Below are 22,397 nucleotides of genomic sequence, written 5' to 3' on the forward strand. Positions count from 1 at the left end.
TTCCCTAATGATATTCCTTCAGTACTCATTTATTTATCAAAAAGTTTCAAACACTATTGCCAACACTCCCGATCTTGTAATATGATTTCTTTGCGTATGTTAATTGCATCAGAATATCAAAAAATCGATCCAGTTATTTGATAGTTGACTGAAATACAGACTACTATTCCTAAGCAAATTACGTCAGCTTGATTAAGTCGAACGGTCCGATCGCACATCAATATCGGTTTAGTTTTAAATCTGAAGCAAAGTAAGACACATCGAAATGAGTTGTCCTGTTAGAAGAACCTCGTAAGTAACTGTATAATTTTTTAAAATTTATCATCACATTTTTTGAAGAGAAGGGCAAGATAGTGAACAACTGGGTGAAGAAGATGGAATGTTGTATGGAGAATACTTGATGCTCGATAAAATTTTGGGAGCGCAAAGATTATTAAGTGAACAAAACAATCAAAGTGTTCATGATGAGCACTTGTTTATAGTAACCCATCAAGGTAAAGTAATTATTAAATTTAATTGCATGATATACAAGATTGTTAAAATTATCAGTTAATTATTAACTTTTAATCATGTTTGCAACAGTGGTTTTTTAATTTATAAAATGGGAAAAACAATGTTACAGCTTATGAACTATGGTTTAAACAAATAATCTACGAATTGGACTCTATTAGAGGCATATTCAGCGACGTATTGGAAGAATCTCAAACTCTCGAAATCCTAAAACGCCTGAATCGTGTCGTGTTGATTTTAAAGGTAAGTCGCGTTCCGTACCAAAACATTTTAAGCATGAAATTGCTAAATTCTCGTGGGTCATTACGTGGGTCAAGCGATAAAACCCAACAACTTCGTCACTCGATGAGGCAACAATCGTTACAAGTTCGCAATATTTTTGCCAGGTCTTAGTGGATCAAGTAATGATTTTGGAGACTATGACCCCTTTGGATTTCATGGACTTCCGATGCTATCTGCGCCCCGCTTCCGGTTTCCAGAGTCTGCAATTTCGCCTACTCGAAAACAAACTCGGAGTCAGACAAGAGAATCGTGTCAAATACAATCAGAACTACTCCAAAGTGTTCGGACACGATTCGCAAGCCATCAGCGAGATCGAGAAGTCAGAGCAGCAACCGTCACTCACCGATTTGGTGCAGCGGTGGCTCGAGCGAACGCCGGGACTCGAACTGGAAGGTTTCAACTTCTGGGGGAAATATCAGAAAGCCGTGGAAAGGCTTCTGCAAGAGCAAAGAACTCTCGCCGAACAAGAAGCTTCCGAGAGTTTGAAGCGTTACAAATTGAATGATTTGGACAAGCGAAGGGAGGTTTACGAGTCCATTTTTAGTCTGGAGGTTCACGAGGCTTTGTTGGCGAGAGGCGAGAGGAGATTTTCGCACAAAGCTCTGCAAGGAGCCATCATGATCACGTTTTACAGAGACGAACCCAGATTTAGTCAGCCGCACCAGATCCTGACCCTTCTTATGGACATTGACTCGTTAATCACCAAATGGAGATGTAAATATTGGTTTTATAAATTCAAAATGCTGACAATTTTTTTTCAGATAATCACGTCCTGATGGTGCAAAGAATGATTGGATCTTCTCAACTGGGAACTGGTGGGTCCTCTGGCTATCAATATTTAAGATCAACTTTGAGGTGAGCAATTTTTATTCGTGTTTCCACTAAGTATTTACTTCGTTTCGTTTCAGCGATCGCTACAAAGTATTTGTGGACCTGTTCAACTTGTCGACTTTTCTAATTCCACGTTCTTACATCCCACCTCTTACTACATCGATGAGAAGTCACTTGTGCAACTGGGGCTCAACCAATAACCACCTAGCTAATGGAAATTAACAGTTGGTCCTTCAGCACCATTTACAACATTTAAAAGCTGCATTACTACACTTCACATTATTAATAATCATTAACCAATGAAGAAATTTCTTGCAAACGTGTTGCGAAAGGCTTTCGGAAATGAATCAACAACTTCTCTCTTACACGTATATTGTTTTTTTAATCAGATACAAATGTTTACAAAAGTCAAAATTAAATCTTCTGCACCTTGCTCAACTAACCTACTATCACTGTTGCGTCACTATCGACCTTCACTCATTCGTGTTTTGATAAACCTGCCGATGTATTGTAAAGCTACAAAGGTCTTATTCGGCGTAAGCCGTTGTCTCAATAAATAGTAACTGGCACTCCTGACGACCACCAAAAATATAACTAAGGCCAAAATGTCGACCCAAAGAATCCCATTGCTCATCGCCATTATTTCGATGAATTTATCTAAGTCGGTGAATATGCAGAATTCTTCAGTCTCGGGGCAATCCAGCTTCCTCCCACTCAACATAACTAGAACTAGAGCCTCGAAAGAATATCGAAGATAGCTAAACCGCATCATAATCCTGATCAGGATTGGTATGCTGGCGTAACCTTCCCCGAATCCGTAAGCAGAGAATACTATAAATGGTACCATCATTACTGGGCCGACAAACATCCCGTTCTATAATGAGTGTAATTAAAATGACGAACCACTTCCGAACAGACATATACTTACGACTAAATTAAGAGTAGAGGAAATTAAGAGACCGAAGCTTTCGGAAATTATACTTGTTAAGAAGCAGATGCCGAAAAATGGCAGCACTCGTCCCACCTCCAAAGGTTGGTACGAAAATATATAGACCATTGACAGGTACAAACTACCCAGTACCATCTGTACTGGTAACGTGGAAACGGTCAGTGCGCAAAAGTATGAGCCTAAGTTGTACCACTTGTTGAAGTGTTCCCTTTTTAAATACTGTATTTCCAACGGGACTAAAACTTTATTTTGAGACCTTCGAGTACCGCCGGTACTTCATACTTACATGATAGCAAAACCGGCATCATCGGGATATACATGAAGAAAATAATACATGTAAAGTAGAATCCAAAATTGAAAATCGTTTTGGAACCATCTTCTCCGATACCGATGTACATGTTGCCTATCAGAAGCCCCAACGCTATATGCAAGATGACTTTCAAAAGCAGATAACTCTTGTTTCTCCACATTTGGACCCACATCCGCATCAGCAATATCTTAAACTGGTCCCAACTCGTGTTTTTACTATCTTTACTGGAATCACATTCGAAAATGTGGAAAGGTTTCTGCTCATCACTCTTTGACGGGCAACTGCTATCAAAGAGTGAAACTAATCTGTCGCTCGTGTTCCGATTCCTGCCGTTGTCTATTGCCGAAACCATTTTATCTTGGCAATCTCCGTAGTCTCCAGAACACACCTCCATGACTGTCAAAAAAAAATAATGAGACTTTTCATTCTCCTAATTTGGTTCAATGTTGCAAACCACAACTGGGCAAGAACTTACTGAAGTCTGCTGGATTGTAATGGGTCGGACAAGTGATACCGATACTAGATAAGTACGGTACCACGTCCGGGCCGTAGCCTTGATAGGTGCACTGTCCAAAGGAGATAACGTAGACGTTATCAAACATGGAGAACAGTTTGGCACTAGGGGTATGTATAGAGCATATCACAGTTCTACCACCTGCGGCTAATTGCTTCAGCAGGCTGACACATTGAGAACAAGAGAGATCGTCCAATCCTCTACAAAGTGTCAAAATTATAGTTGATGACACAAATACAATTAACTCAGAAAAACAACTTAACAATAAGATCTCAGACAAAAAATATAAGACGCTTTGTCTAAAGACACTCATTATCGTTATTGTCACCAAAAATTACATTAAATTATAACAATTAAGATCTAAAATTTGTTTTGCTCGGTCGTTAGAAATTTTTCAGTAAAATATCATATGATGTAATTGCACATATAAGGTACAAGTTTTGTTGACAAAAAAAATTAACAATACTTATTTTCACAAATTACAAATAATTACTCTGACGATGCCAACTTTGCCAACAACACATCATGTACCTACTTGATGGCAACAATTATGTAAGTCGGAGTGTCCAAGCTTGATACTTTAATTATTATTCTTTTCCAAGGGTATTTTCACTACTGCATTTTTTCACAATATTTATATTAATATTTGGTGCGTGACAGAAAGTAAACACGAGGATGAGTTTAATTTATTACCGTCTTGAGGTACAAGACAAACACATTGTATTCTTGAAAGGTACCGCTTGTGACAGTTAGTTGCCACGTAAATAATTACTTACGTTGTTGGTTCATCCAAAAATAGTACTGGCGGATTGTTTAATAACTCCAAAGCAATAGATAAACGTTTTCTTTCTCCACCGGAGAGTTTATTAGTTAAAGTGTTCCTTGCAGGCGAGAGTCGCAGCAGTTCTAATATATCCGAGATCTGGAAAAGCTTGGTCCACACATTTACACACAAACAGTCAAAAACTCACAATGTTCAGTTTATCAGTAACTGACATATTTTTGCTCAATTTCAAATTGGCGGCGATCATCATGGCCTCGTCCACGCTCAGCAAGGGTTGTATCAGGTCTTCTTGCATAATATATCTGGAGATATGCCTAAATTCTTTAATATTTCTATTTTCGCCATTTATCAAGATGGATCCAGTTGCCTCCCGACATCTAAAATTAGAACGCATTAGTTGATTCGGGACGGGAAAATTTTTGATCCATACTTATAACCAGCTAGAATGTTGAGAAGTGTACTTTTACCAGCACCGGAAGGCCCCAGGATGGCGGTCAGCTGGCCCGAGGGAAATTTACCACTGATGCTGCGTAGGATTAGCTTCGAGCCTGAAATACAGTGAAACCATCAAAGACAATTTTTCGCAACCAGTGTAAACAATCAACCAGACTTGTGATATTTTGGCTCCGCCATGCAACCAGACAAGAATTATTTACAATTGGCGCTTCGCAATGATTACATAACTGTTATTCGTCTTGATACATTTTTTCCGTCGGAATAAATCATCGACACGTAACAAAGCATTGTAAATTGCATTATAATTTTTTTTTAGAAAAATGCAAGTGCAGTTGGGAAACTCGAGGTAAAGTACAAATGTCTCTTCTCAACTGTGAAGTGAAATGAGACGTGATAATTTTTTATCAGTTCAGTTTCTTTAATGGTAGCATGATTTAGTACAATTAGTCGTATTCAGTTCATCCGGGGCAACACAAATAATTAGAAATCATTACGCAAACTATCAAAAAAAACTGATACGGAAAGAATCATCAAGTACTAGTTTGTTATGATTACTGTACACATAAAAAAGATCATTTACTTCGAGCAATAATAATTACCACTATTATCATAAATGGGTTTACTCTGAAAGAAAATATTTTCTGTCGTCAATGATTATATGAAATCAATTGTCATTACGTAGGTATACTCTAGAAGCCTCAAAAGCATAATCTTTTTCAATGGCGCAAATGGTATCGTCTGATATTGCACGAAACACTTTCAATTAATTCATTTCTAAAAATATATACGATTAAGTTTTTAGCCTTTAGAGATAATTGTAGAAATCAAAGCAGTTTTAATAAAAGTGCTCAGATTTGTTCATGGTTTGCCTAACAAGAATTGCAACAATTTTATTTATAATGAAATAGAAAATCCGGAAGACCTTTTGCTTCTGCTTATTGTTCATTTAATCGCTGTTAAAAATAACTCTTACGCATGTTGTTTCATTTCTTTATCATTTAGCTATTTGTCGAGATAAAATAATGTTCGTCAGAAATAATGGAACATACGTACACTGCACTATTACTTGATAGTAATAGCCGTAATAGTGTATGTACTCCGGCAAAATTGCCGTGCTGCCGGGTGGTGGAGGGAAATAATCACAATGGGGTGTTAAAACACGAAATGCCGTGAGACAAGTTACCTACTAACAACTTTTTTCTGTATAATTTGTCAACAAACGACAACTATTATTGGAAGTAATAGACGTACTATGGCGGCCACAAAATTTTGGCCGTCACTTTCTTGACATTCAAGAAAAGTGTAAATAAACCTTTAGGAATCGTAACCCCACTTTCGATTCTTGTCATTTTGACAATCAATTTAAACTGTTTGAAGCTCAGATATTCCAAAAATCCGATATGAATGGACAAAATTAGAGCAATCGTACATAAATAACCTGAGGTAAACGTTCTGTGTAGTAGAAATGACAAAATAATTTTGAGTTTTGAAATTTACCACCCAAAAAATAACGTTCATAATCAAGACGGTAATCATGATGACAATAAAGTACGGATTACATTTTTTTTTTTTTGAATTGACAGACAATGACGGCCAAAAATTTTTGTCCGCCATAGACCTACATTACTAAATAGTTATTTTTATATTAAGTGCGCGAAGAGAGTGTTTTTTGTGCATGAAAAGATCTTTTACGCCGAGACGAAGGTCGAGGCAGTATAAGCCTTTGAATACACAAAAACATCTTCGCGCACGAAATATAAACAATATTTTTTCTATAATTGATTCAAAAAATTGAAATCAAAAATTCAAATTTTTGAAGGAACTCTGAAGTTTCAATGCAGTGACCATGTTGCTAGGTAACTAATAAAAAACAGTGCGTGAAATGAAAAACAGAAATAGTCGTATGCGTGAAATTGCATTTCACACACTGTTTTGTATGGTTTCTATGGTTTCGATCTTACTAACAATGCAAACAAAAATACACGTCAGAAAATGACCCACTTCAGGCACAGATAACTATGCGTGAATTTCAATTTTTTGAATCAATTATAGAAAAAAGAGATTTTTCTATCAATATAAATTATTATAGCATTCTACTTGTTAAGACTTGTTTTTTCATGAATGCATGTCTATTTACTTGTTTTTTTACATTCTTGCATATTTTTGTTTATGGTTACGACGTCAACGATGCTGAAAATGATCAAGGTAAAACAATTTTGACTTCAATTCACAATCAAGTAATTTTAATTCACAATTATAACATGAAAGTACGTCTGAGGAATGCAGCGTTAATTTATTGAAGTGAAAACTTCTTTAGGCCCGCCACATACATTTTATTCCCGGGCAGTGAATGCGACATGGTAAAATCGTTCGCAGCACAAGCTAAAATCGTTCGCAGCATAAGCTAAAATCGTTGGTAGCTCAGCGACAATCGTTCGCAGCACGACACGGCAAGCTAAAATCAAGGGAGTCGAGTTTCTTAGTGGAGCGAGCGGAAAACAATCGTCACTTGTCAATTTTAAATTTTCATTGTACGTTGTGTTGTGACCTGACTGACCTCAGTGCAGAGCTGCAGGAGTAACTGTATATATATACAGGATATTTCACGAGTGATAATGAGCCTGACGTAATTTAAAATGCCACCCACACTATATTTCCGAAAAAGCTGGCTACTGAAATTAAAATGTCCGGCTTTTTTTGAAAATGTATTGTGGGTTGAATTTATTATTCCGTCAGGCTCATTATCACTCGTGAAATACCCTGTATAGTTTTATATAATATAAACGATAAATGCACAACAAATATGTATTGTAAGTTTACAGATGAATGTAGGATTTAATTTGATTTAATACGTAGGTACCTAATTCTCAATTATATGGCTTCAACAATTCATCTATTGGAAAAATGTGTGTAGCAAAATGTGAAGAGGAAAATGGACAAATTATTATAATACAGGGCATTGCTATGAAAAACTTGTGTTGTGTTCAATATCATCGTCAAGAAAACAAAACTTAAACATCCAAACCTAACCTCACAAATTTTGCCAGAGTGTACATCTAAAAGCGGACGTATTTGCAGTTTCTATTGAAAAATACAAATTTTTGATGTTTATTTAAAAACAGCATTGGATTTAAATAATATTAATTATTTATGCCTGGCTCCTTGTCCTTATTCCTCCAAGTACTATCATCCATAATGATATATTTTTTTCTTTATACCATACTGTTATTAGGATTTATCAGTACTCAATGCTTCATTGATATGATACCCATAACAGACTAGGCCGTTATTCAAAATTATCAGACCGAGGCCGTTATTTTTGCTACCGTTGCTACGGTTACGGCACAGATGACAACTAAATTTAATTTTTGAAGTAAAGAGAAATGTCAGTCTTACAAATAAATCATCGTTAAATGTTAAGTATTATTGATATAAAGAAAACTATTAAACAACATACGGCCGATATGGATATAACAGACTCGGTTGATTATAAAATCTCGGGCTCTGCCTCGATTTTACAATATCTCAACCTCGTCTGTTACATAACCCATATCGGCCTAATACCGTTATATACATATAGATACATATTACTTAAAATCACTAACGAGCAACATAGAAGTTTTCACTTCTGTCGTGCGGTCTTAAGCACACACTCTTTTCGAATCGATCGAAATTTAAGCATGACGCCACAGAATTTGCTTCAACTCGTTACATTTCGTGTTATCAAGACAAGAATGAACTGTAAATTAAATTAATTAGATTTTTAAAAGTTTAGAAAAAGATGCAGTGACCAGAGTTTGACAAATGTGACTTTTCTTGTTTAAATTGTTTCATGCTGCATCTCACTTTGGAGAAAGAATTCATTCCTCCTCACCTTTTCGGAAGTCAAAATCTGTTTGTAATAATTTTTTGTAGTCATTACGAGACAAAATAACAAATTGTCAAGCACGTTCTCTCCATTTCAGTAGGATAAATTACGACCCATAAAAATGCGTCAATCAGTTAACGAACAATACAACCAATTTATGACCAATGTCGAGGAAATTTCCTACAAGCGTGAAACGTCAGGAAGACACATTCAAATCTGAACTTCAAATTCACACGAAGAAAATATTTCTGATTTTTTTTTGTAGCGCACCAACAAAAAGTCTTGCTTCGAAGTACTTTATTGGAGAAGTCAATTTACAAATACATGTCACTAATTGCTCCTATTTATTCACCTCCCTATCTCGACCCTTAGTGGCTGTCTTCGAAACCAATTTGTAAGGTTCTGCGGCGTATTAAATTTGAAAAAGTCTGCTAAACTGTCACAATCATTTCAGTTTGTCAGCATGAAAAATCTCATGCAAGAATTTAAATGAAAAAAAAAAAAACAAATATGTATATTTTTCCATTTCGCATTTTTTACATTTCTGTTAATCAAAAAGGCAAGCGACCTTTTCGAATATGTAAGTCTTTTCGTTGACGTAATAAGCGTTGTTTGCATAACGTTACGTACTTTCTTACAAATTTATTTTAATTCATTAAACGTAAAAATTCTAATACTGCACACGTGGTATATTTGTAAAACGGTGGCTACTTTCTTTTCGTAATAAATTAAGTACATATTTCGTAGACGATTTTAAATTCGCTTTGAAGAAAACACTTTTCTGACGTTTCTTGTAACAAAGAATGTTGTTATTGTAACATATTGTATTGTAATATATTTTTATTGGCAGTTCGTCAATATTGAATTGTGAATTCATCACGATTCTTTATCTAATCGGACGGCCTTTCAGACCTTTACCATTTTAAATTTAAATACTTAATTGAATTTATTGTTTTCAACTGTCATAAATTCTCATTTTTCTCCTTTGTAAACTGCCTTTTAACTGCCTTAAAGCAAAATGAGCAGATAAAGAACCCTTGCCCTAGACAACACATTCAACGTTATACATTTCTGACAGGTCTTGAAAAATTTGTCAAAACTGTCAAAAGCAAATGGGAAACCATTTTTAAAAGATTTGGAAACTTCAGGGACGTCGTTTCAAACAATAAAATTTTGTATGCAACTCGTTTCTGTGTAAATTGGGCTTTTCTAATTGCCCTCGAGGCCTTAAAACGCGCGCTACGCTCGTGTTTTAATCTTGTCCCTCGGGCAATTAGAAAAGCCCAATTTACACAGAAACGAGTTGCATAAATAACTATTAAATTTTGGATTACTTATTTAATAATTAAGTAATTAATAGGCGCTAATTTAAATTATGTAAATTAGCGGCGATGGAGAACGATGATTCTACCTGTAATAGGAGGAAGAACAAAACAAGTTTAGTTTGCCTAATGTATTTTCTTCGTACTCATAAAATCGTTTAACACATATTTCGTCACTGAAAATCAGTCAGTATATCACAAATTACACATAATGTTGTACTGTTTACAAAATTAGGCTTGATTTATCAGTTAATCGTTGTGACATTTGACAAAAATACTTCTTCAAGTGAGTAATGTTACAGATTTTTTTTTTTTTTGATTTGGGGTCAGGTTAGATTCCTTATCTGTAATCTATTACTTTATATGTAATACGTATGTATTATCAAATGTTATAATAAATAATATTGGCACGTTCCAGTTCCTGAGTGAACACGTTTTGTGATTCAGACAATCATGTACTTTGTTCCCAAAGTGCAAAGTTTTGAGTCACAGCTGATACGGAAACATTTATTCATTAAAAATACAATTTCCATCCGCATAGGTAGCTAATTCAAATTGCTGAATGGGATAATGTCTTATTGTCCTATTGTTAATTTTCATTACTTGCAGAAAATGCAAAAACACATTTACTATTGTTTGATTCTGTAGGATCGCTTGTTGGATCTACAGAATGCCTGTTAATCTGGATAGTTTTAGATTTAAAACACACAAGTTAGGGCTGCTGTTTATTCTCTCAGAGTTTACAAGCTTCTGGTCTGGTCAAGAACTACCCGCCAGTCGTCCCTGGTACGGGTGGGTGGCTACCTGGCCCGACCGGTTAAATATAGCTGGAGGCTATGATTCTTACAATACAATACAATATAAGAATTTTAATCCAATATTTAACATGACATGTTTGTACAACTATTATTACTGTACTAAAAACTAAAACAAATTTTGTTCTTGGAGCCAGTCAGCGGTACTTTCCGCTGCATGGACCTTATCACAAATTTTTGATCGGCAGAAGTACACTCATCTGTTGCTCAAAACTCGGTCAAAATAGTCAGCGCACATTGTTAATGAGTAAGACACAACAACATAAAACAATAATTAACCACTTAAGTGAATTGTGCCAATAGATACAACTGAAGTTACACACTTCCAGTAACAATGCATAATACATGATGCGTGAGGTTTATTGCACAAATATTTTCTTGGCAAACGCCTTTTCATTTTCAACGACTTTATGGTTCATTGTTGAGTACCTGGTTGTAGTCATAACTGTTTTCATGCGCGCGATTACTGCAGGTTCAACGACCGCAAAAACTAAATGCAACTAGGTTGTAGTTTGACAATACCAAGTTTCCATTGACAACACCACAAAACTAGTAATTTTTTATAACATGAATCTAGTTATTAATCATGCGGTTGGGATTTATGCAAATTATGCATAATATAATAAACTTAACCTTCGCTTCATTACAGTGGGCAACAGATTACCTGAACCGATTGGTATTACGTTAAGTTGGAGATAGTGACCAAATGACCTGGATCAAAAACGACGACACATCTGTTTAAAAAAGCGAATAAATCGGTGGACAAGAAATTAGCAATTTTTTAGCCAATTACAGCGATTTCATTTAATGACGAAACTGGGTAAAAATACTGTGGCCACCTTGCGATCGGTTACGCATCACAATTCAATTATTGAAAAATAATTGAAGTGTTTCGTTAACGGCGGTTGCAGTTGCATTGCTATGTAGAAACTTGTACTGTTGCAAACTGGATACCGATCTGCAAAGCACATGAGGTAATCTGGAAAAAACGTGATTCGCCTAGATGCAAGTCCGTTCGTTCACCTCCAGATATTGTTTTTTCAAATGATAATGAACTTGAAGAAATTTCAGATCTCGTATTTATCTTGTGAAATACCTGATGTGGTAATTATGTTGTGCAAATTTTTTACAAAACTTGTTTCCTGCATTTTAACGAATTAAAACAGATTGAAGGCAAACGCACAAGGCGTTTTTTACAAACTGAAACAAGGCTTAAATACCAAAAAAAAAATCGATTTTTTTTCATCGGCATTGAATAAATTTGCACACTGACACCAATTTCATTCTTGCAAATTTAACGGGACCTATTTCGAGGTTCGGTCCAGTGACCTCCTGTCTTCTTGTGTAGTGTATTAACTCAGCATACAACGCAAGCCGTTACTTTTACGTTTTCTTAATTTGTTTTGAGCGTAGGTATTTGTTGTTCAATGTTGTTTAGGTATTAGTTCTAGCGTCGAGCGACCTTCTCTAGTACTTGTAATTAAAATTCCAGACAATACAAATTTGAAAAAATCAAACATTTTTTATGTTAGGATAAGCTACAACCAACTACAGGTATCCATAAATGATTGTAGGGTCAAGTTAGCTTCAGAAGAAATATTATAGTGCCGCCTTTTTGAAACAGATGCCCAATTTTAATTTATTATTAACTGTCACTTTTGACAATGGCGTTTTATTCGCGCTTTTCAATCCAGTTTTCGTTCCTTATATTCCTTTTATCACAGTGAATAAACACCTAAAATCTGTATTTATTTTTCAATACAAATTGCAAATACGTCCGGTTTTAGAGCTAACAAAATTTGTGAGGGTGGGATTTAGCCAACAATCTAACCTGAAAATGTGACATTCATAATTTGCCGAATTTATTCTACATATAAAGCGGCACATTCAAAATGTGACAAGTTTTCGTAGCAAGCTAGACCAGACAATCATTTATAGACACCCGGTATAAACTACATACATCAAAAATGTTGACCTGAAATTAAGCGGATTAATGTTAATAACCCTAATTATTATTCGTCTGACTACTAAATTAAATTTAAACATCGACAATGTTAATGTGTGGTTAAGTATGTAGGTACCTAATATATACATACGTATGTTAACGACGATAGGTGTGTAGAATCTACATAATTCGTTTTTTACTTATTTCATATTAAACTTGGATGTGATTCAAAACAAATTTTAGGTATAATAAAATAACTTTGCGTATTTTTTATTTATAAAACCGCTTTTTGTTAGCCAGGTACTGAGACCTTGGTAACAAATGAAAGACCATCTCAAGACTTCAGTTCATAATTACCCCCCACTGATCTTCAAACCGATGGAATATTTTCTCCTTACGTTTACTCTCCATTCTCAACAATTACAATTGTTAATAATGACGATTCGATAATAATAGTACCTTTTTTCACCTTGTTAAATAATTCTCAACTGCCTAAAATGATAATGAATCTTAATGATTTGACCAAAGATGAATCTTTTATGTAAAACTACCAATCCTTTGCTTGGTGATTTACAGAGCTATGACGTCTTTCACAATTGTTAAGAATAACAAAAAAAAATCGATCTACATTTTTTTGAACCGTATGACGCAAATTCCATTAGAATAGCAATTACAATTACAAAGCCGAAGTTTTTTTTTTTGCATTTTTTTTAACAATAATTATTTCTTTTTTTGTTCGACACTGTCAGAATTTGAGAAATTTCTCCTATGTGAACGGATTTTCATAAATATCACCACTTGTCAAAACGAAACGTCAACCTAATTTTAAAGCCTTTAAGGGGCTCCAAATGGCTTCAAATCTTTAAAATTAGGTTGACGTTTCGTTTTGACAAGTGGTGACATTTATCAAAATCCGTTCACACAGGAAAAAAATTCTCAAATTCTGACAGTGTCGAACAAAAAACTACTATTATGATAACATTATTTTTTTTTAATTAAAATTATGTTAATCTCACCATTTGAATGATAAGTGGGACTGACTTTTTAATCCTACACTAAATTAAAACAGCCCCTAAATGACCGAATACATATTTTTCTAAACTTGAATCAAGTCTTTCTTAGTTTTTCAACGTTTTCTTAATTTTAAAAATAACTTGTCAATTTAATACTGATCAATTAATTCAGATGTTCTTGTTTATTACCACTAACTTCTTTTTCTGATTATCCATTTGCATATTTTTTGTTAAGTATTATGTTTTACTAGTCGAATTTGGATACCTACTTTGTTTTAGTTTTGGATTTCCCTAGCAAATAATAATTAACAATATTAAACAACACCCTTGGTATCATTAGGTACTTTATGTTATTTCTTAGCTACTCACTTATTGCAGTAGCTATACGCTATTCGATAATTACTTTTGGAATGTCGTTTTTTGTGATAACTGCGGATAGTGCTAGTGCGATGATAAGATACGATAAATTCCGCTTCTATTTTATTATCATTTGCCTCCCTTGGAGTTGAATAACCTTCCTCGACGCGGCGCAAAAATGAAATTTTACCCGGAGCGAGCGCAAAAAATCTTGAAACTTCGTGCGATTGTTTCAAGGCAAACAGATATGAAAATTTTGATTGAATAATAATAAAGGATATCCTAACCTTTCCTTCCGTCGGGCACTGTGTACGTTAAGTCCTGGAATTCGATGTCCACAGGGGGCCGCTGGGGCAGATAAATCTTGTTGTTTTGACGAATTTCTTCCACGTTGCCATCCATTTCTTTTACTTTCACTACATGTATTTACTTTTTATTATAAATCTAACCAGTTATAAACGGCGAAAGTTGCTGTAGCAGATAATCAGTGTTAACTTAAATACATTCTACGATCGACTGACATGTGATGGACTTCGCTGTAACTGCAGCATTGAACCCCTCTTTCTAGTTCTGCAGTAACTGACTCACTTTAAGCACGTTACTAGAACACATGCGCTAATGCTTGTTTATTTACATGAAATAAGTGACGCTGCATATTGTTGGGGGCGTCTTGACCTTATCGTTAATGACCATATAGACACATACGATTACGTCCACATATCTTAATTGAACACATTTTTTCCTCTATTCAGATATTTCCCTTCATTCAAATCCTTTTCTATTTTTAATCGGATTATTTTAATTCTCACTTTCTGCACAAATTGATAAACTGTGAAGCTCACGACACTCATGGCCAATAACATTGTCCCAAACGATTCAACCGTTACATAAAAGTAATAAAAACAAGCGTCAGTTGAATTTATTTGATGTACATATTGTTCTGATGAATTCCACCAACGCACAATAGTTACTGTTGGTTCATAAAAACGTTCAATTTCCATATTACGCAACTATGTCACAGTCTGCAGTTCAAAAGGCAACGAGCAATGACAAACTAGCATTTTTAAATGCACGAAAAATGTATTTCGTTTCAGAAAGTTGCAAGAGAATGTAGATATCGTAGGAGCAAGTTTTACACTCGGGCTACATTTCCTAAAATTTGTTTTATTTTTAATTATTTACTTTTTTCACTTACCTGCTAAATTATTCCCTGGTATTTTTTCTAGCGTTATAAAAATGTTGTGGGCAATAATAACTCAAATTCTCTTTTATCACAAAGCTTAGCATCCTCGAAGGTCAGTGCCTGTCATTGATTCCCGCAGGTGTAAAAGTAATTATCATTACCTAGTTACATGTTATCGGAAAATTTCAGGGCAATAACCTCGCAAAGGTCCCATTACGTCATACTCCTTGCAAAAAAAAAATATCTAATAAATTGACAACGGTCAATGTAGAGAGAGCATTTCAACGGAAATTGCAGGAATTTCCCGCTGGTTTTGCGCTTTTTTATCTCTACCTGGAATAAACTGCCGCTTTTGCATGTCATTTGTAAACAATTCGGAAAACAATTTTCTTAAATCATGATTGCCATACTGCCAAACATGTAAAAGTGCTAAAAATTTATTTCTGTGTTTTTTAACATGAATTATGTAAATTATAGTTTCCCGGAGTTTAAAATTTAAATTGTAATAAAAATAATAGTTATTAATGAAAAAGTTAAAACTTTCTAACAAGAAACGTGTGTGTGTGTCTGCAAACTCTCCAAAGAGGACGATTCTTTTAGAAATATTTTTATCTGTTTAATTTGTTAGTTACTACATCATGAATACTTGAATTAATACAATAACATTTGTTTTTCGGTATCGGATGATACCGCGTTCGTGGAAAATGGTACATGCTCCACTTAAACCTTATCACTGGTCGGCTATTTTTGATACAACTAAATTGGCAGTGAAGTTTGTTTATCATCGCTTAAAGTAAACCAATATGTGTAGGAATATGCTACCGTTTTGTGTATTTACAGTGATTATTTGTGACCCCAAGAAAATTTGGCCTATCGGAACTACGAGTATTCCCAATAAAATGTTTGACAATAAAATAGGTACACGATGTATTAAAAGAAATTAAATAAATTGCAGGCTTTCTATAAGCTTTCCAGTTGTACAATTACTTAAATAATGCAAAATTAAGACTTAATTAGCGCTAATTTATTTTCATTATTATGATAGGTAACAAAGTCAGGTTCTTAAAAAAGATATTAACAGTCGGTTTCGCTTTTCTGAATCCTTTCTCTCTTTGCTGTAAGCACCAGACAAATCAACCACGATAAGAGTGAAAAGATATCCCTAGTGGTGACGAATTTTAATAGCCTGTTAATGTATACTATTGTGTTTCTGTGTATCCCAAGGGGTGTTGTATTTTGTATTGTTTGTAACACAGCCACATATGGTTCTCAGCTTCCATTATACGGCCTTCGCAAGAAACAGGCCTGTTTGTTGTTTGTTTATTGTTACATTACAGCCTCGACTAGCGACTAGTCTGCCCTAAAATATTGCTTTAAGATTCTGTAAACATGAAAACATGTAATCATGTAAACCAAATCGGATTCAGACTACTACAGTTCAATGCCGAAAATGTTTATCTTAATTTCATTGGTTACATTACATCATCAGCTAGAAAAAATGTAGCAGTAATAACATTCATGAGCCTAACAGGTCTAGAAATTATAATTCCATATGGAGAATTTTTAGAAGGCAAAAATTGCTCTTTCTGTATATTTTTTGCTGAGGTGTCAAGGTTATTTTTATAATTAATTAAATTAATTAAATACCTATTGCCTTTTTCATTTTTCAATTTACATGTCGCTGGTCTTGATTGTTTACAAACAACCGTAAATGAATCTGACTAGTTGAAGCGGGCAACAATAATAACTTATAATCTTCGCCAAAATTATAAAACCACCATCTGTTGATTTAAGTTGGTAATAAAAAAAAACCCTAATGGCTATTTTAACGTTCTTAGTTGTTTTTGGTTATATTGTTAACTAATTTAGTACTTATAAACTTTCGTACAACTCGTTCACCTTTTAGTCTCACAATCACAAAGAAACGCACAAGGCCTAAATTAACATTTTCTTTTCCCCATGTCAAACGTCGAATGTACTTATACAACGTTGCCGATTGTATTTTCCAGGTAAATTGCAGTGTTGGTGGTTTTATAATTTTAGCAAAGATCCAAATGTTCGGCCATAAAAATAATGCACTATAATAAAGTTATTCAAAAAACCATCGCGGTCAAAGAAAAGTGCGACAGTATGTTACTGCAGACACTTCCAAAACTCCACATTTTGATTGAGTTTTGGAAGTGTCTACAGTAACATACTGTCGCACTTTTCTTTGACCGCGATAGTAGGGCGTGCCAAACCCAAATAACCACCACCTGTTGAATTAAGTTGGTGAAAACAAAATTACACTAAATGTATAATGATAATGTTGATATGACTAGGATGATAGACCAATCAAATCTAAGTACACAACGTTGCCGGTTGATTTTCTTGGTAGAATGCAGTGTTGGTGGTTATTTGGTTTTGGCAAAGACTACTATCGCGGTCAAAGAAAAGTGCGACAGTATGTTCCTGTACACACTTCCAAAACTCAATCAAAATGTGGAGTTTAATATTACAAAGATTCCAGTTTGCATTTGGTGCATTCCAAGATTTCATTATACGGTTGTCAACATTGTTAATTATTTTATTTGTATGCTTAGCCAAAGTTTACTGATACTCACAGCTATGTTATCCATGTTTAGTCTAAATGATTAAATTGCATTAATCTGAATCTGAGTTGTCAGCAACAATGTAAAGTGAAAAATATTACGATAATGATAAGTTTGAAATTTATGTTTTTTTTTTCGATTTCCAAAACTTCTAAATTCTCTATTATGCGGTATTAGATATTGGTTGTACTTTGTGATAATATGTAGAATTAGAGGTAGCTCTCATGACAATTTAATACATTTACATATTTCGAAACAATTGACCTGTAAGTGCCACATTCAAAGACCGCCAAATCAGCAAATAAGTCCAATAGAATTTTTTTAATATTTTTCTCACGTTTATGGTAATCTCTTCTACACCGTAGTGCATCGGATGTGCGCCATTTTCGGGACACCTGTATAATCTGTTTCAAAATCAAAAATCCACCACCAGTTGAATTATGTTGGCAGAAAAAAGAAATCCCTATAATAAGTTTCATTTTTTCGTGTTGACCCAACCTTCCGCCAAAATTTGACCTTCAGTTTGTCACAAATATCAAATTATAAAAATGCCTCGAAAAACAAGGAATCTTTTAACCGCTAATTTATAGCGAGCGCTCATTAAGTGCTTCGAAGAATTTAAAAAACACGATGAACTACGACCAAAACGACTGTCAACAGTTTTATTTCATAACCCTACGTTTTTCTGACACTTCCAAACACACTAAAAACAAAAGTTTGCGACGTTGTCGGTTGTATTTTTGAGGTGGATTTTTGATTTTGAAACAAATTATATGTTCAGTATTGTCCATTTTTTTGTAATTTTGACAATTTGTTAGTAATTGTTACAAGTGCAGTACCTACATTTCCATTTGGTACTTACACTTGTGTTCACGGAAAAAGCATACAAGTCTTGAGAGAGATTTTTGCAATTTTTTGGCTGTGTAAATTTACTTGATATTTGTTTTCATGTTTACCCATATTAAGTTACCAGGTAAGAATTTACAAACGAATTTTGATTATACCAGACTTAAAAGAACCCACAATAAACCTTGAAAATAAAGAATAATACCTATATTGTTGATAACAGTAACATTAGAGGGGGCATTAAGTACACTTTTATAGATTGAAATCGAATTATTTCAATTACCTGCCAATGACAATGACAGTGACATCAGGTAATGATAAATCTGATTTAGTCAAGCAAAATGTAAGTGTATGCTTTTTCAGTGAACAGAAGTGTACATGTTCCAATTCAGAAAATATTATACTAAATATGTATTACACTATCTGTCGTCACCATAAAAATTTGTTCATCCTTTAGTATACGTAGTTTATAAATTGGATATTTAATCAAAAATAAAATGATCAGCAATTTTATACTTCATTATAAAAATATCTACATACTTTGTAGGATGGTAATACAAATTTAACTGGATATTGTAAATGTGCGTAAACTAATAAAAGTAAAAAAAAAATGTACATATAAATGCACTAACACTTTATCAAGGTGATTGCAGTTACCATTCAATTTATTCCGATTAATTTCCACGTACATCAAACGTGCGTGTTCAGCCAATCAGAGCGCTTGCTTTCATCCAATCAAAAATGTTTATCGCGATAAAAACGTCCTACTACTCTGTCGTCTGTCAAAAGTGAAATTACTGTATGCTACTCTTTTCAGATCCTCAAATAGTTTTTAATAATTGTGTTTTTAATAAGTGTATTATAAATAAATAATTACCTAACGTTAAAGTTTGTATTCTGGAACTAATCTTGCCAAAAATAACACGACCTAATTTTTTATATCTGATAAATTTTCCAATTTTCACTTAAACATTTTTGCTTTAGCTTTAAACAATTTTACTCGTTGATATTTGGGCAGTTTTATTCAAAGGTTAAACCCTCGAACTAAAGCACTCGGGTCTAACCAGAATAAAAATGCCCAAGTTCAACTCGTAAAATTGTCAAAGCAAAAAGTTTTCGTAAAATTGAAAAATTTATCCGATAAAAAAATTATGTCTTGTTATTTTACCTTCGATAAAAATGGAGAAAATTAAAATGACTTCCATAACACCCGGTATAAACCAAGCTCGTCTCATAAAGCATTACATTATTTAGGATATCCCAGACCCAGAACTGCTTCCCTAGAGAAAAAAAGAGAGTATTTGGGTAAATGTGATAATCTGTATTTAAAGAAAAAAAATCCTATCTCAAGCGATAATCGAGACAAGACATTCTAAACTTGACCAATTAGAGTTGAGCACCATCAAGGTAGGATGACCGCAATTTTGCGTTGCCGGGATTTCGAAGTTCTGTATCTATATGTAATTATTAAAATCTCCATGACTTTTCGCTGATTGTTGCGATATCAGTATGTAATTATTTTTGCTGTCTAGTAACCTGTCCGATTTTTTAGTAGGTAATACCTGACTGAGGACGAGCTTCTGGGATTGGTGAAATTGAAAACTTTATACAGGTGTCCCCAAAAAAGAAGACGAGTCCATAACTGCCTTATTTATAGGAAGATTTTAACTATTTATACACCAAATTAAATAGTTGTGAATAGACTACAAAAGAGTCTAATAAATTCATGTAGAGCCCCAAGGGCTTCAATGGTAAACCGAAACACGAAAAAAAAATTACTCGACTAAAATACTCGAATGAAAAATAGTAAAAACTGCCATAATTTGTCTAGCGAGAGATTGGTTGACATAAAAATCACTAAATTCTACGCAGAGAAAGTACTACCTAGCTTAAATTATTTATTTATTTACCTTCAAGCAGTAACATTTTTTGCCCTGAAATTATGCTCTAATTAATGTATTCTAGTGCATTTTGTATCGTTGGGTTACAAGCCTACAATTTAAAATCTCCCGATCTCTAGCTGGACGAAGTATAGCACCTATGTATTAGAACAACGATCGTTCTTTTTTCAAAAACACTCACTCTTTAGTTTCAATTGATGATTATCCAATTAGCGAAGTGTCAAATTAGGGGTTAGAAAAATGTAAAAAAAAATATTCGATAAAAAAAAGATCAATATGTAAAAAATATTTATTTTTAAAGAGTTCTATTGGTGATTAAATTTATTACGTGGACTTCCAAAATACCCGGTATTGTTGGTTACTTACCAGTTTTAACTTTCATTTTTTAAAACGTATAAAAAAACATAATTTATGTGGAAATTTATGGAAATCAAGTCAATAAATAATCTTACAGATACAATTGCACTTCGTAAGTATTTTATTTTTATCACTCCGCCAAGAACGAATTTCACGGTCAAATAATCCATATTTTATATTATAGGTATGCATAAAAATAACAAATGACCATATTTCGTTGGCACTTGGTATAAAATATCATTGTTAATACCCTTGACATCATATGGCAATTATTTAAAAAAATTCAACGTGATGAAATGAATGGTCTGGTACTAATAATAATTGAAGCACCCATGAATATTTATTTTTTGTGTTCTGCTGTTTCTGCTGGAAAACCGTTGATCTTTAAAGTTGGAATGTAAGAAATTGTTTATCAAAAATCAAAACGTAAAATGTTTTTTATGCAATTAATTATTATTTATCCACAAGTGAATAACACTGACGTTGCAGAGGTCAAAAAGAATATCCTGACCTCCACAGCATCACTGTCACATCTTGCCATTTACTTTTTTTAATAGATACCTACAATAATAAATAATAAATACCTGTTGTTATTTTTAAAGCAATTTATAACGTTACGTTCATTTTGGGACATTAGTCATTGGCCACTGTCGCATTTTATTCCGCTAATTGCCAGTCTAGTTGCAAATGCTATTTTTTTCGACAGGTTTCATGTACACAAGTAATTACACTTCAGATAAAATTGGCCATCGAATACGTTCGTGGCCTGGACTCTCAATCGATGTTCAATAACGTCATAACGGAGTCATTTTACAACGTTACATTTATTTTCTCTATTTATTCAATTCTGTACTGTATTCAATTCCATTTCAAGCGATACACGTCTCTTCAATTTCAACAAATAAAATATCAATTAAACATAAATTTTGAATTTCAAATAAAATCACAATTAGATTTCATCATCACGATTTTCCTCCAGACAGTAAATTAGATGTTACCTAAATAAAATGTACAGTAGGTACCTAGCGAGCAATAAATGTTGGTTGTTAATGTAATTTTAAAATTTCGTATTGTCATAAATTAAAATATTTCCCTACTTAATTATGTCCACTGTCGACAAAATGTTAATAATTCATTGAACTGTCAAAGGTTTTCATGAAAACTTCCAAATTATAGCGGCAATAAAGTATTTGTGAGAATTATTTCATTAATCAAGTAATTTTCTTCCAATATAGGTACCTAATTTCACAATTAATGTCATATAAAATGATAGTGCTTATTCACAATGGACATAAGCTTGACATAAGGCATAAGAAATTCATGATACATGCAGTGTGTATACTATTAATTTTTATATAGGTAAGTTGTGAGAAGTGACCTCAGTGAACATTATTGTTGTGTACAAAAAGGCATGGAGAATCATATTCCAGTTATATGGACACATAAATTATTTTCCAATTGCCCAAATTTACAAATTATTCTCAGGTATCTTTTATGTATTTCTTATGTCCATTGTGAATAAGCACTCAGAAAGCGTTTTTTTTTTTAATTTGGCATCTAGGT

At 33.8% G+C, this 22,397-nt stretch overlaps 2 protein-coding genes across 2 annotated transcripts; one reads left to right on the top strand and one right to left on the bottom strand.

Annotated features, from left to right (window-relative positions):
* The first annotated feature begins 149 nt into the window (after positions 1-149).
* Positions 150-2,061, top strand: v (Tryptophan 2,3-dioxygenase vermilion). The gene is given in 7 exon segments (XM_069050699.1): positions 150-291; positions 340-494; positions 623-753; positions 897-1,506; positions 1,554-1,647; positions 1,701-1,809; positions 1,811-2,061. Coding segments are annotated over 7 exon segments (1,146 nt in total). The 5' UTR covers positions 150-265; the 3' UTR covers positions 1,832-2,061.
* Positions 1,979-14,549, bottom strand: LOC138132949 (ATP-binding cassette sub-family G member 1-like). Its single transcript, XM_069050691.1, has 8 exons — positions 14,244-14,549; positions 4,611-4,728; positions 4,368-4,557; positions 4,173-4,318; positions 3,358-3,596; positions 2,859-3,278; positions 2,552-2,808; positions 1,979-2,497 (listed from the first exon to the last, which is right to left on the bottom strand). Exons 1-8 carry the CDS (start codon positions 14,356-14,358, stop codon positions 2,087-2,089), a joined length of 1,896 nt encoding a protein of 631 aa, XP_068906792.1. The 5' UTR covers positions 14,359-14,549; the 3' UTR covers positions 1,979-2,086.
* Positions 14,550-22,397: the final 7,848 nt, after the last annotated feature.

This window comes from Tenebrio molitor, chromosome 6, assembly GCF_963966145.1.
Source record: "Tenebrio molitor chromosome 6, icTenMoli1.1, whole genome shotgun sequence".
NCBI classification, from domain to species: Eukaryota; Metazoa; Arthropoda; class Insecta; order Coleoptera; family Tenebrionidae; genus Tenebrio; species Tenebrio molitor.